We start from the raw sequence: 13,931 nt of genomic DNA on the forward strand, positions 1-13,931 counted from the left end.
GTCAATCATGTGATGGGGGCATGCGTCCAGAAGATTCTTGAAGCGCTCTCAATACTCATAAAGAATCTCTGATTCGCCTTGAATAATACAGGAGATCTCTTTTCTCAGTCTATCTGTAACTTCAGCTGGAAAGTATTTTTCCAAGAATTCTCTCCTGAGCGTATCCCAGTTGGTAACAATTGCTTCAGGTTGGGAGTAGTACCACTCCCTCGCCTTTCCCTCAAGAGAAAATGGAAAGGCGGTTAACAGGATAGAAGTTTCATCTGTACCGTGACGCCTAACAGTAGAATAGGCTGTCTGAAAATCTTTGAGGTGCTTGATAGGCTCCTGAGCCGATAAGCCATGAAACTTAGGTATTAAGTTAATTAGCGCAGTCTTCAGTTCAAAATCTGCGGCCAGATTTGGGTGACGTACTTGATATGGTTGCATAGTAAAGTCTGGAACTCCAGCTTCCTGGAGAGTAATCCTCCTGGGCTCCGCCATATTACCTGCACCTAAATCAACCGAATTATTAGAAAAGGAGATTGTTTCTTCTATAGACGACGCTTCAGATTCGCCCTCAGATGAGACTAGTGAATTGATAATAACCACTTCACCACCCTCAGAGGCTAACCTACGTCGAGCTCGCCTAATATGTGAAATAGTTCTTTTAATTTCAGGATCAAATGCGGCTAAGCTTGGATCAGGTAGTGAACGCGTCATTCAACGAAAGAAACATACAGCTCATGGTAAAAAAATAAAATAAAATATGCAAACAAATACAATTAAAAATATTTACACTAACTAATAATTTAGCACACTATTGCAACTCCCCGGCAACGGCGCCAAAAATTGATGCGGGCGAAAATCAGCCAATTAAGAAATTAATATAAGAAATACGTTGCGAGTATAGTTTCTTAACCAGCAAAAATCCGCTTATCAATTTAGAAAGGTTGTCACAAAATTAGAATAAAAATACTGGGAGTATGAATCCCAAGTCGCCTCCCAACGAGTTGAGAAAAGCGTGCTATCTTATTAATCAGGAGTTTTTCGAGAATTTTTGAGAGTTGGAGAACGGAAAAATAAATAATCACAAATCAAAGCAATGTAAATTAAAAGAGATTTGTATAATCAAATAAAAAGTCTTGACTCGGGGAATGATTAATTGGAAGTTCTGTCCTTGTTGGAATTCTCTCAAGTGTAGTATCAAGAGGTTGTTGTTTTCACTTAGTTAACCCTTACTAAATAAAGGAAAGTCAAGTGATTGAGCTAACTCTTATTCGCAAATCCTAATCCTCTCCCTTGGGAAGGACTAGCGTTAGTAAATAGAGAATTAGCCAACAAATTTTAATTTAACTAATCACTTGAGCATTTCAACTCTAGGGTCTCCATTTAATCAACCCCCAAGTCAAGTTGGGAGTCTACTCTATTGACATGAAAATTACTTGCACAGAATTAAAAAGGGAATAAAAGAAAGACATGATAAACAATAACTGGAAATTAATTAAAAGTAAGAGTAATCCCTTGCATTAATAAATTCTAAAAACAATCCAATTGTAACTCTGAGCAAAGATCAAGGATATGGAAGAGTAAGGGAATAAGAAAACAAACTAGAATAGTAACTTCAACGGAGGTAATGACTCTTCTCAATATCCAAAGCAAAAGCATAAAATTAGAAAAACTATAAATGTGTAGAAAACCTAGAGGAAGAGTAATTTCTCTCTGAGATTCCAATCTAAAAATCTCAAAATAAACTAATGAGAATGTGTATGTATGTTGAGTCTCTACTGTCCCCTGGCTCTAGTCTGTGTTTCTGGGCTGGAAACTGGGTCCAAACTCGGCTCAAAATCGCCCCCAGCATTTTCTGCAACTTCTGCAGATTGCGCATGTCACGCGTGAGTCACTGGTCATCTTCGCGTATCACGCGTACGCGTCAGGCACGCACACGCGTCGTCTTGCAGAACTCCAATCCACGCGTACGCGTCAGGTACGCGCACGCGTCGCTGTAAAAATCTCCATATCACGCGCACGCGTGAGCCATGCGTGCGCGTCGATGCTCGTTGGTTGGCTCCTTTATTTCTTGTGCTCCTTCCATTTCTGCAAGCTTCCTCTCCATCCTTTAAGTCATTCCTGCCCTATAAAGCCTGAAAACACTGAGCACACAGATCACGGCATTGAATGGTATAAAGGGGAATTAAAATGTACAAATTTAAGGTTTAGGAAGCAAGTTTTTAACCATAGGATAAAACTAGGAAGGAATTGTAAAACCATGCAATTTTTATGAATAAGTATGCAAAGACTTGATAAAAACCACTCAATTGAGCACAAGATAAACCATAAAATAGTGGATTATCACTTTTCAACACATTACATACACCAATGTTTTTCCTAGGATCTACCCAATCTTATCTGGGACAAATCCATATTCTAACCTAATCTGAACTTGACTAGACCTCAATCTAGTTTTCAACAGCAAAGTGCTAACCCAACTTACCAGGGAATCCCTACCTCTGAGACATCTTATGGCTTTTTTTCATAGTTTATCTCACTGCCTTTTACCTCTCATTGGCTTTTTCTTACAAACCTCACTGTGTTAATCTTTTTCAATGAGACTCAGACAAACTAAACTGAGAAAAAGGAAATACTAAATGAACAACATGAAGGAGAAGAACTCAATCAACTTGGGTAGCTATGAGAATTGAATTCTGTGCTTTTTACTTACTTTCTTTCCCTTCAACACTTGGTCATTCACCCTTATTATAGAAGAGTGAAGCTTCTATGGTTGAATCAAGTTCAACCCTAACACTGTCTTCTTCTCCATCATTAGAGTCTTGCAGCGGCTTCATCATAGAGGTGAGAGAAAAACCGAATCTGTTGCATGCAACACACCCATTCTCTCTCATCCTTTTTCTTCAAGATTTTTCAATCTTGACCGTGGAGCTTTGCTTTGGCTCCAGGTTTTATTTTTGAGCGTTGATCTTCTGTTTTTCAGTTTTGACTTTGATTTTTCCATTGTTGCTTGATTTGTGTTTGAGACTTTGTTGATTTCTTCTTGGTTTCTTGGTGTAGCACAAATGAGAGAAGATGCTTTTTGATGAGCTTTGACCGAATGCAACTTATTACTCGATTGTAGCCCATTCTTCTTGCTTAGTTTTGGCAACAAGCTTTTTGTCCTGCAATACTCCATAGCTTCTGCACTTTTCTTTTCTTTCTTTCTTTCTTGCTAAGTGACGTGACCAAAGTGAAAAGAGAGAGGAGAGAGAAGAGAAGACTTTTGGCTATCGGAGGAAGTTTCAAGGAAATTAATTGGAATAAATTTGGGGTTCAAGTATCTAAAAGTGGGAGTAGGTAACCCATATGAGGCTTGAAGGATTTTGGACTCATTATCTTATTTCCTCATATTCGGTTTATGGACATGTGATAGAGCTTGGCTTGGTTCTAATTGGACCAAAGATTGTGGTCTTGATGATTTTCATTTTTGGGCCAAGTGTTTTATATATTTGCTTGCACACTAAACCAAATACATTAAACAAACAATTGGTAATAATAATGTTTGTTCATCACTTAGGTTAGTTTTCCAAATTCAACATGTACGTATATACAACTCAAAACATCTCTGGGATCTGGCCCATATAGGAAGCCCCTAATCTGACGTCCAGACTAGTCTAGTTTTCTAACCTGATCTCTCGAAAAATAAAAGTGAGAATCTAAAACAAAAGAAACACTAAACGGGAGTGCTGCCAAAAGAAGATGCTGATGTCGCTACCTAATCGCTGTTAGAAGTCCACGATCTCTGTATCCATCTCGGGATCATCATCGGCCTCAGAAGTTAGAACCACAATCTCAATCTCCTCAACGTCCTCGTCGTCAGAAATAACGATGACCTCTGGTGTACTTTGGGGACTACTATCACTGCTGTCGCCTGCGAAAACTATACTACTAGGAGAAATATGCTCAACTGTTGAGGGCAGACCAAACACCGTGGCGAAAGTTCCGATCGGCTCTATGATGAAAGGGTCAAAGGAGCAAGCAGAATGCGACTCTATCAACATATCCAATCCCACTCGAGGAGATTCAGGAATGTAGTCATCGACGACAAAGTCAGGCTCAGGCACTACCTGTCTATCCTAATGTGCTGGAACGGGACCTCCATACATGTGATCAAAAGGATGGTGAATAGAATTGGGATGTAACCATGACAGTGGAAAATCATACGGTGCATCGGGATCGAAGAGAGGAGAAGCTATTTTTGAGACCCTTACCCAGTTTTAGACCGGTGAAATCACACTACTTTTCGGTCTATTTTTGATTCCCTTAAATAATCATACTACTTAAATAATGACCGGGTCTATTTTTGATACCCTTACTCAATTCTAAATACGGTAAAATCCAACTAAATTAGCCCCAAAGTATTCGGATCCGAACCGGATCGTCGGATCAAACCGAGTCATGTGAACTTCTAATTTTACATAATGTTATGGCTCGAAGAAGTGAAAAAGTGGTAGTTTTATTTTATTTTATTTTGTGTTTTTTAGGTAAAAGTTCTTGTTTGTAAGACTAAGAAAAAGTGGTAGTTGGTTGGGTCATTTTTTTTGGTTTTAAAGAAGACGTTAAAGACAAAATAAAAAAAATGAGAGAAGCATCGATCAAAATGAAAAAAAAAAAAATTTGAGAAGCGGGTCGGATAGAACGGTGAAGGATTAGGATTGGGTCAGATTAAGAGAACCCAATAGGCAAATAGCAAAAGATTTCTCTGGATAATGCAATTATCCGATGACTTGGCATTTGGCACACTCCACATAACACTCTCTCTCTCAGTCCCCCCCTCTCTCTCTCTGTCGTTAGTTGAAACTTAGTTGCAAGAATGGGTGTCTCTTTCCTTTCAACTCTTCCTTCTCTTCTTCCACTTGCTCATGATTCACCACCTACTACCACCACCACCACCATCAGACACCACCCTCGTTTAGTAAGTTTTGCTCTTCAATATACTTCATTCTTTTATTTTTTTCTACATTCTACACAATGTGCCTGCAATTCTTGTTTGCCAATTTGAACAATGCTGTGATGTTGTTGCATTGTTTGTAACACAACATATTTATTTTATTAGCTCTTACTTATCATCATACCCGTTGTTCAATGTGCTCATGTTAGGTAACAATTTGTGGTTATAATAAAATCAAAGCCAGTTATCATGTTATTGACGAAGGACATTTCAGTTTGAAAAGAAGAGACATTCTTAAATCCCTTGGGATGACTATTGGCTTGGTAAGTTCTATTCATACAAAAATTCAGAGAAGTTAAATTAGTCCATTATTTCTAATTTTTATTTGGGTAAAGTATCGTTTGGATAATCAACGTTGTCCTTTAAGTTTTTTTCATTTTCTCCCAAGCGTTTTAAAGTAACCTTTAAAAAAATAATAATAACATTAGTTTTTTTTTTTTTTTTTTTTGCATTTTTCTTTTCTTTCGTTTTTGTTTTGTTTTGTTTTGTTTTCATTTTTTTTTTCTCTTTTCCCTATCAAATTAGTCCTAATACCTGTATAAACAGCATCTTGTACCCACATGGAATCAAATGGCTCTGCATATATATTGACATTGTGTACAGACTACGAGTGATGAATATAAATATTTACTCTAATATTAACTAACATATACACTTACTGCGTTAGATTAATGTGATAATGAGTTGTATCTGTTGTAGGAATTGATAGGAAGCTCTGGATCCCTTGTTGGAACTGCTAATGCCGCTGATTTGATACAGCGCAGACAGCGTTCTGAATTCCAGTGTAAGGTCCTCCAGGTCTACATTTTCATGCCATTGTTAATCTGTCAAAGGCCAACTGTTTTTTCCTTGTTTAGTTTCTAACATTCTATTCTTGCAGCGAAGATTAAGGGAACTCTTTTTACAGCCATAAAGGTATATTATGTTGTGCTGACTTACATCTTATAACTGTAAAACCTGTCTTCATTTAGAATTTACAAATGTCATACTCCTTACGAGTTTATAGTTTAACTAGAAAATAGAATTCCGTGGTGGATTCAACTTAATTCGACATTTGGTTATTTTTCAGGGAAATCCTGATCTAGTTCCATCCTTGCTAACACTGGCTTTAAATGATGCTGTGACCTATGATAAGGTGAAAGAAAAAAACAAAAGAATAAATCGTATACACAATCACTCACACATAGAGATAGTTGTCTTCCATCAGTTACGATAAGTGCTGATTGGTGTCTGCTTAAGTTTGTAGGCAACAAAATCGGGTGGCCCGAATGGCTCTATACGATTCAGGTACTTCTTTTTCTTTGGAATTAGCATTCATGGAACTGTTCCCTATAACTGATGAAGCTTAGTTCTTTAAGCACAGTGATGTTAAATATTACCAAAGTAGATACTTCATATTCTCTACAAAAAGGTATCAGATAAATAAGGTGCATTGAGATGGAGTTAGTTCTACATCGAAAATTTCTACATTTTTATGTTTATGTTTACTATATCTTAGATTTTCTGGTTATGCAGTTGGTTCTTCAATCTTCAGAAATGAATTCATTTTGAAACTTCAATTTGATAACTATAATTTTCTATCCTTTTTCTCATCTTCCTGAAGCTCAGAAATAAGTAGACCTGAAAATAGGAGACTATCTGGTGCCTTGAGTTTAATAGAGGAAGCAAAAAAGGAGATAGATTCATATTCAAAAGCTGGACCCATATCATATGCAGATCTAATCCACTATGCAGGTTATACTTTCTTTTACCACAAAGTTGAACAGTAACAGTTAATAGTTATGTACCATACATGTTACACCTATACCTATTGATCATTCCTATAAATTCATTTGAAATTAAGTTGCATAGAGCTTGCTTAGATATATTTGAATTCCCCCAACTCAATGTCACTATTTTTCTTTTGTAGCACAAAGTGCTGTTAAGTCTACATTTATAGCTGCTGCGATTCGAAAATGTGGTGGAAATGAGGAGAAAGGGAATTTACTGTACACTGCATATGGATCAAATGGGCAGGTATGGCTTTTGAGATATTACAAATATTTTTTGATGTCCATCAATATCTTCATCACACATTGCTAAGAGTATGTTCGAGAATATGATTTTAGAGGAATTGAAGGGATTGAGGTGTAACTATGAGTGCATTTTACTCCAAGTTGTCTCCTATATATGCATGAAATTAAGTAAAGAAACTAAGAAAGAACTAGTCTTTGGGCTCTTGTTTGCAACTATCCCATCCTCTTGCTCTGTGAGCCGTGCTGTTAAATACTCTCAGTTTGGCCTATTATGCTTTTGCAAGTCTAGGAAGGCCAATTAAGGGATTTAAAAAAGTTTATAGGACGAAATGTACAAAGAAAAAAGAGAAAATAGGGGGGTTGCAGCTGTAAATAACAAGAATTGAGTTACCGTTATAGGAATACACTCTTGTCATTTTTTCAGTTTCAAGAAAGGATTGGGATCTAGGCTGTGGTGAGCACTCTCGGTGCTCTCGTTCTGTTGGCTGTTTTGTTGCTTCTGTTTACTTTAATAGAGTTCCATTACATGTTCATACTTTGATCAAATAATGCATATTTTTTATTTTTTTGATCCCAGTGGGGACTGTTCGACAAGCAATTTGGTAGGGAAGATGCTCAAGAGCCGGATCCAGAGGGGAGAGTTCCCTTATGGGAGAAAGCAAGTGTTCAGGAAATGAAAGACAAGTTTTCTGCTGTAGGCCTTGGTCCTCGCCAGGTATTTCACATATTTGATTACTGAAATATTGCAGGAAAACATGCTAAAGATGGGATGCATGGATAGAAATGATATAGTGACATAGGTTTGTATGTTGCAAAATTTATGTTTGCCTCACATGAACTTTTTCCCTCTAGAGGATGGCATGATCATGATGAAAAGAATGTTTTCGCGCACAGTTTTATGTATACTGTTTGTTTCTTTTTTTCCATGCGCTTTCAGTTTTCTGGATAGAAGCCTAGTTTATTTATGATGCTATCTTACTATTTCATGCTTATGCTTTTGAAACCTGCATCATGTTTTCCGTCTATTATGAACTCAAACCATGTAAAACTTTAACCATTCCACTGCCATAGAAATGTTTATATGCCAACAAAAGTAACAGTTCCCTTCTACCTTTCTTTTAGTACCTGCTTGCACTAGTCTAATGTCAAGGTATATGCTAGTTATTCCTTCAATTTGAAACTTCTTGCACCATACTCTTGTTCCCACTTAATTATAGATACTCCATAGATTTTGTTTTTCTGCGTGTGTTTTTTTTAGGGATAGGTTATGTTGACTTCCCCTGAAATTATGTGATACACAGGCAATACTCTTTGATTTCTCATACTTAAATTATAAAATATAGGTGTATCTAGTGTTATATAACTTATAACTCATAGGAGATTTATTATATACTTATAAAGTAAGGGGTCTTCTGTATCATATCCCCTAACTCATCGGACTTGAATGTGAAGATTATGAAAGTTTACTATGATAAAAACGAAAAACAATGAAGGAAGTTGATGTTACTAACCTATTTCTTCTTGTTTGGTCAGCTGGCTGTTCTTTCTGCATTCTTAGGCCCTGATCAGGCTGCGACAGAGGCCAAATTGGCCTCCGATAAAGACGTTGCTCCATGGGTTGATAAATACCAACGGAGCCGCGAAACAGTCTCGCAGACTGATTATGAGGTAAGTATATTTGTGTGGCATAAAAGCAGCAGACATGCAACAGAGATAACCTGAATTGTCTCAATTGTCCTATCGAAGTTAGGGATGTCAGGGGGATGGGGTGCCAAATAAAATCCCGGCGGTACCATTTCCCGTCTCCCCACCCAATATACTAATACAATTAATTTAATTAGATTTATATCTATACAAAATATCTAAATTAAGAATTATTCTTTAAGGACAAATTAGATATTTTATCAATAAATCTTCACATCCAAGTGATTTAACAAACTCTTTTAGATTCACGCACTTCTTTTTCATGCTTTCTTCTCCCCTCGTGCTTCTTCTTTAAATTCACGCACACACATTGTTCTTCACCCTCTAATGCTACGTTGTCGTCTTCTTCTTCTTTTTTTATTATTTTTCTCTTTTGTTATCGTCGTTATTGTTGTCGTTATCATCGAATTTTTATCATATTGATGATATTTTTTTAATCCAAAATTGATTTAGATGTGTTTTTGTTCAAAATTGACTTGGTCTATGCTTGTTTTGAAACGAGTTTGTTTGGGTATCATCATCATTAAATAATTTCGGTTCATTCAAAATTTAATTTTCGCTTCATTTTGGATGTAAATAAGGTACACTTCTAATAATTTAATTTTGTTTGTGTGCTTGCTTTTGAATGCAACCATTAAGTAATTTCGTTTTGTTCTGGATTTAAATAAGGTGCACTTGGTCTGTGCTTGTTTTGAAACGAGTTTGTTTGTGTATCGTCATCATTAAGTAATTTTCGGTTCATTCAAAATTTAATTTTCGGTTCATTCTGGATGTAAATAAGGTGCACTTCTGAATAACTTGTACAAATCTTTTCATTTTCCAATTCGATTCGATCCATTCATTCGTAGAACTATTTACTCGATCGCAGACATTTCGGGAACACCTCTAATAGAGGGACAAATAGTCAATTTTGAAAGAACTTATTGTAAACCTCTTTCTGATCATTCAATTTTGTTTGTGTGCTTGTTTTCAAACGCAACCATTAAGTAATTTCGTTTCATTCTAGATTTAAATAAGGTGCACTTGGTCTGTACTTGTTTTGAAACGAATTTGTGTATTGTCATCATTAAGTAATTTCGGTTCATTCGAAATTTAGTTGTCGGTTCATTCTGGATGTCAACAAGGTACACTTCTGAGCATTATGTTTTCGAACTGAGTTTGTGTCACAATCATTTCGGTTCATTTCTGAGTGAATTAAGGTGCATTTGGACTCATTGTTCTGCACAATTCAAAACTCTTCTTCCTCACCTTTTATTGCTTCTTCTTCCTTTTTATTTTTTTCTTTTTCATCTTATTTCATTTTGTTATAATTCTTGTTATTTCACTCTCTTGAGAGGAATAAAACCAATAAAAAAATAAAACAAAGAAGAAAAAACACATAATACTACAAAATCTCCAAAGAGAGGCGGAGGAAAAAAAAAAAAAACACAACAACAACAACAGTAGTAACAAAAGAATGACGATAAGGAAAAAACATGCGAAGGAGGAGGAACGCAAAAAAGAAGAAGACGGTGATAATGTAAAACCTTACATGCGAACGTAAATGACTTGGTTGAAAGAATGACGTGTGAGCGCATAATCATGCTTTTTTTAATGAGAGTGATTTTTGTTGATGTTAAATCTGATTGGTTGGACTTGGATGGCAATAATATTTAGATGTTTAATAGATCTGATATTTTATATATTTCAAAAATCTTGGAGAGCGGGGTGGAAATCCCTGCTCGGATTACCAAACTTGCCTCAAGAAACTTTGCCCCCTTCCCTCCCCTCCCCGGATATTAATCACCATCTTGGAGGCCCCATTCAGAGCTTTCCCGCGGAGAACTTGGCGCAATGAGGAATATTGCCATCCTTAATTGAAGTATTAGCCTTTATGAGTTGTGACAATCATATTGGTATGGTGACCAAATTATGATCAACAATTCAATACGCATTCCTGACTCCTTTTTATCTTTTGGATTCTTTCTAAGGTGCTGTTTAATTTGAAAAATTACCTGCTACTTAATTTTTTTCCTGTAATTTTTCAGGTTGATCTGATTACCACTTTCACAAAATTGAGTACATTGGGCCAACAAATCAACTACGAGGCATATACATATGCTCCTCCAAAGATCGACATTACCAAACTCAAATTGTAGAAATGTAGGGCCATGTGATCTTTTTGCTTCCTCCCAAAAGACACAACCTGAATTTCAATTTTTGACTTATCATTCTCTTTATTTTGTATTTTGTATGCAAAACCTTATTAATTGATGTACATTTAGTGAGAGAACACCGTTATCCCCAAGCAATGTTGAAGAAAAATCAATTTCAAAGAATGGAAGAGAATTCCATTCATTCCAATCTCTTAGAATTTTGCGCCATATGTGTAACATCTTTACTATCAAAATGTCACACTTTCGACTGCGTCATTTTGATCGCGAAGATATTATGATAATTTCTATATAGTTAACAATAAAATAGAAGCCTTTAACTTGAAATTGTATAGCTGTTTTCTTTTAAAAACCGAAAGTTCTCTTTTACTTTAGACAAACATGAATATACATATATACAAAATTTCTTACACAAGTAACTTACAAATATTATATACATACAATTCATATAAATATTATCCCTCTTACAAAAATATCATGATAAAAGTGAGGGGAGAAACTATGACCAATATATCCAAACAAAATAGCACAATGAAATCAGCAAAACTTCACATAGCTTCCTCGTCTGTCTTGAGAAGAGAAGTCTGTAGGGGGTTGAAAACATCGTCCTCGCAGATTTTCAGTAGAGGGTTTAAGAATTGTCATAAGAGAATACTAATAAAAAGTAGAATGAATTTTAAAAGCAAAGATCATCATTCGTTTTATGAACCTTTTCAAACGACAACAATTAATTATCCAAAATTCAAAGTTCTCTTCTTTAATTATAAGAATTTGAAAACTCAAAAAATATCTCAACATAATCAAGTACGGTCTCCGATCCAATACAAAATCAAGTCACAACCTCCAACCCAAAATATAAACAAATCACCACTCGGTCTCAAAACAGAATCAATCACAGGCATAAACAATACAAGGCAAACATAATCAGAGAAGAGTTACACCAAGTACCACTATTAACAGTTAGACAGAATTTATCAAATAGAAAAATCAAAACACTTAAGCACGCCTAAACAATAGCAAACAAATGCAGTATGATGCATGCCTGTCCTACTAGCAGTGAGCTCACGTGTCGGTTATATTGCCAAAACCAGACACATCCGGTAGCTAACCCGAATATCATCTCTCAACACGAAGGGAATCCTCAACCTTCCAATCAGAGAGAGACTGTGACGTAACAATAGAGAATCCTCAACCTAACTCGTTCATACCACAGCCAGAAATTGAATCAAAGAGAATCCTCAACCTTCTCCATTCAATTCCTCGATGTAACAAGAGAGGAAATCCTCAACCCCGCTTGCCCACCGCAACAAGATAGGAAATCCTCAACTTCAACTTGTCTATCGCAGTAAGAGAGAGAATCCTCAATCTCAACTTGCCTATTTGTGAGCGGACAAAGCCACCATCCTCACCACATCAATCCAAATCATAGTTCCATCAAACATAATCAAACATTACCTAGATCATAATCATGACCACAATTCTTTATAATCATATTTCAATCAAATATAATCTTAATCATAACCAAAAATTGAATTACTAATACAGAATTGAATCAAAGGGAATTCTCAACCTTCTATCCAACTCCGGGATGCGATAAGAGAGGAAATCCTCAACCTCAACTTGTCTATTGCAGCAAAAGAGAGAATCCTCAATCTCAACTTGCCTATTCTCAAAACCCTTTGATTAATAATTAATTAACTTTTTGAATCTTTAACCAAACAAATGAATCTCTTTTTGTTGTTACTCAAAACTAAATAAGTAAATCATGAACCCATTTCTCAAATTAACCAAATCGAAAGTCTCAAATTAACTTCAATAATCCATCTTAAGTTTCAACATTTGAATTCAATTGCTTTCGAAAACTACTAAAAACTTTCAAAGCTTTTCCCCCAAGGACCCAAAACATAATTATTTTCTTAAATCAATCTGATGAGCGGATAATTTATACGCTTTTTGGCATTGTTTTTACATAGTTTTTAGTATGATTTAGTTAATTTTTAGTATATTTTTATTAGTTTTTAAATAAAAATCACATTTCTGGACTTTACTATGAGTTTGTATATTTTTCTGTGATTTCAGGTATTTTCTGACTGAAATTGAGGGACTTGAGCAAAAATCAGATTCAGAGGTTGAAGAAGGACTGCAGATGCTATTGGATTCTGACCTCCCTGCACTCAAAGTGGATTTTCTGGAGCTACAGAAGTCCAAATGACGCGCTCTCAATTGCGTTGGAAAGTAGACATCCAGGGCTTTCCAGCAATATATAATAGTCCATACTTTGCCCGATTTTAGATGACGTAAACTGGCATTCAACGCCAGCTCTCTGCCCTATTCTGAAGTTAAACGCCAGAAACAGGTTGCAAAGCAGAGTTAAACGCTAGAAACAAGTTACAAACTGGTGTTTTAACTCCAAGGAAGACCTCTACACATGAAAGCTTCAATGCTTAGCCTAAGCACACACCAAGTGGGCCTGGAAGTGGATTTCTACATCATTTACTCATTTCTGTAACCCTAGTAACTAGTTTAGTATAAATAGAACTTTTTACTATCATGTTAAACGGCTGATCTTTGATTAGTTTTATGCTATCTTAGACCTTTATGGGGGCTGGCCATTCGGCCATGCCTGGACTTTCATCACTTATGTATTTTCAACGGTAGAGTTTCTACACACCATAGATTAAGGTGTGGAGCTCTGCTGTTCCTCATGAATTAATGCAAAGTACTATTGTTTTTCTATTCAACTCAAGCCTATTTCTTCTCTAAGATATACACTCGTTCTTCAACCTGACGAATGTGATGATCCGTGACACTCATCATCATTCTCACCTATGAATGCGTGCCTGAAAACCACTTCCGTTCTACTTGCAATAGCTTGAGTGCGTATCTCTTAGCCTTCTGGTTCATGACGCATGGTTGCCTCGCCTGACAACCGAGCCTTCCATTCCATGAGACCAGAGTCTTCGTGGTATAGGCTAGAATTATTGGCGGCCATTATTGAGATCCGGAAAGTCTAAACCTTGTCTGTGGTATTCCGAGTAGGATCTGGGAAGGGATGGCTGTGACGAGCTTCAAACTCGC

General features: G+C 36.2%; 1 protein-coding gene and 1 long non-coding RNA gene across 3 annotated transcripts; one reads left to right on the top strand and one right to left on the bottom strand.

The window, feature by feature from the left end:
* Nucleotides 4,757-11,061, top strand: LOC107609049 (thylakoid lumenal 29 kDa protein, chloroplastic). 2 transcript variants are annotated; one of them, XM_016310871.2, is made up of 11 exons: nucleotides 4,760-4,945; nucleotides 5,131-5,244; nucleotides 5,681-5,765; nucleotides 5,862-5,896; nucleotides 6,051-6,116; nucleotides 6,228-6,268; nucleotides 6,585-6,715; nucleotides 6,891-6,997; nucleotides 7,574-7,711; nucleotides 8,530-8,664; nucleotides 10,728-11,061. In XM_016310871.2, exons 1-11 carry the CDS (start codon nucleotides 4,844-4,846, stop codon nucleotides 10,836-10,838), a joined length of 1,065 nt encoding a protein of 354 aa, XP_016166357.1. In that variant the 5' UTR covers nucleotides 4,760-4,843; the 3' UTR covers nucleotides 10,839-11,061. The 2 variants fall into 2 exon arrangements, with proteins under 2 accessions (XP_016166358.1, XP_016166357.1); XM_016310872.2 differs by lacking the exon at nucleotides 5,131-5,244 and having other exon boundaries at nucleotides 4,757-4,945.
* Nucleotides 7,340-10,721, bottom strand: LOC110265178. Its single transcript, XR_002351512.1, has 2 exons — nucleotides 8,508-10,721; nucleotides 7,340-7,731 (listed from the first exon to the last, which is right to left on the bottom strand). It is a non-coding gene; the product is annotated as an uncharacterized LOC110265178 (long non-coding RNA).

This window comes from Arachis ipaensis, chromosome B07 (assembly GCF_000816755.2).
Source record: "Arachis ipaensis cultivar K30076 chromosome B07, Araip1.1, whole genome shotgun sequence".
Classification (NCBI taxonomy): Eukaryota; Viridiplantae; Streptophyta; class Magnoliopsida; order Fabales; family Fabaceae; genus Arachis; species Arachis ipaensis.

Coding starts and splice junctions, on each gene's coding strand:
- LOC107609049 (XM_016310871.2), top strand. CDS start 4,844: ATGGGTGTCTCTTTCCTTTCAACTCTTCCTTCTCTTCTTCCACTTGCT. Junction 5,766..5,861: donor ACAGCGTTCTGAATTCCAGT/GTAAGGTCCTCC, acceptor CTATTCTTGCAG/CGAAGATTAAGGGAACTCTT. Junction 5,897..6,050: donor CTCTTTTTACAGCCATAAAG/GTATATTATGTT, acceptor GTTATTTTTCAG/GGAAATCCTGATCTAGTTCC.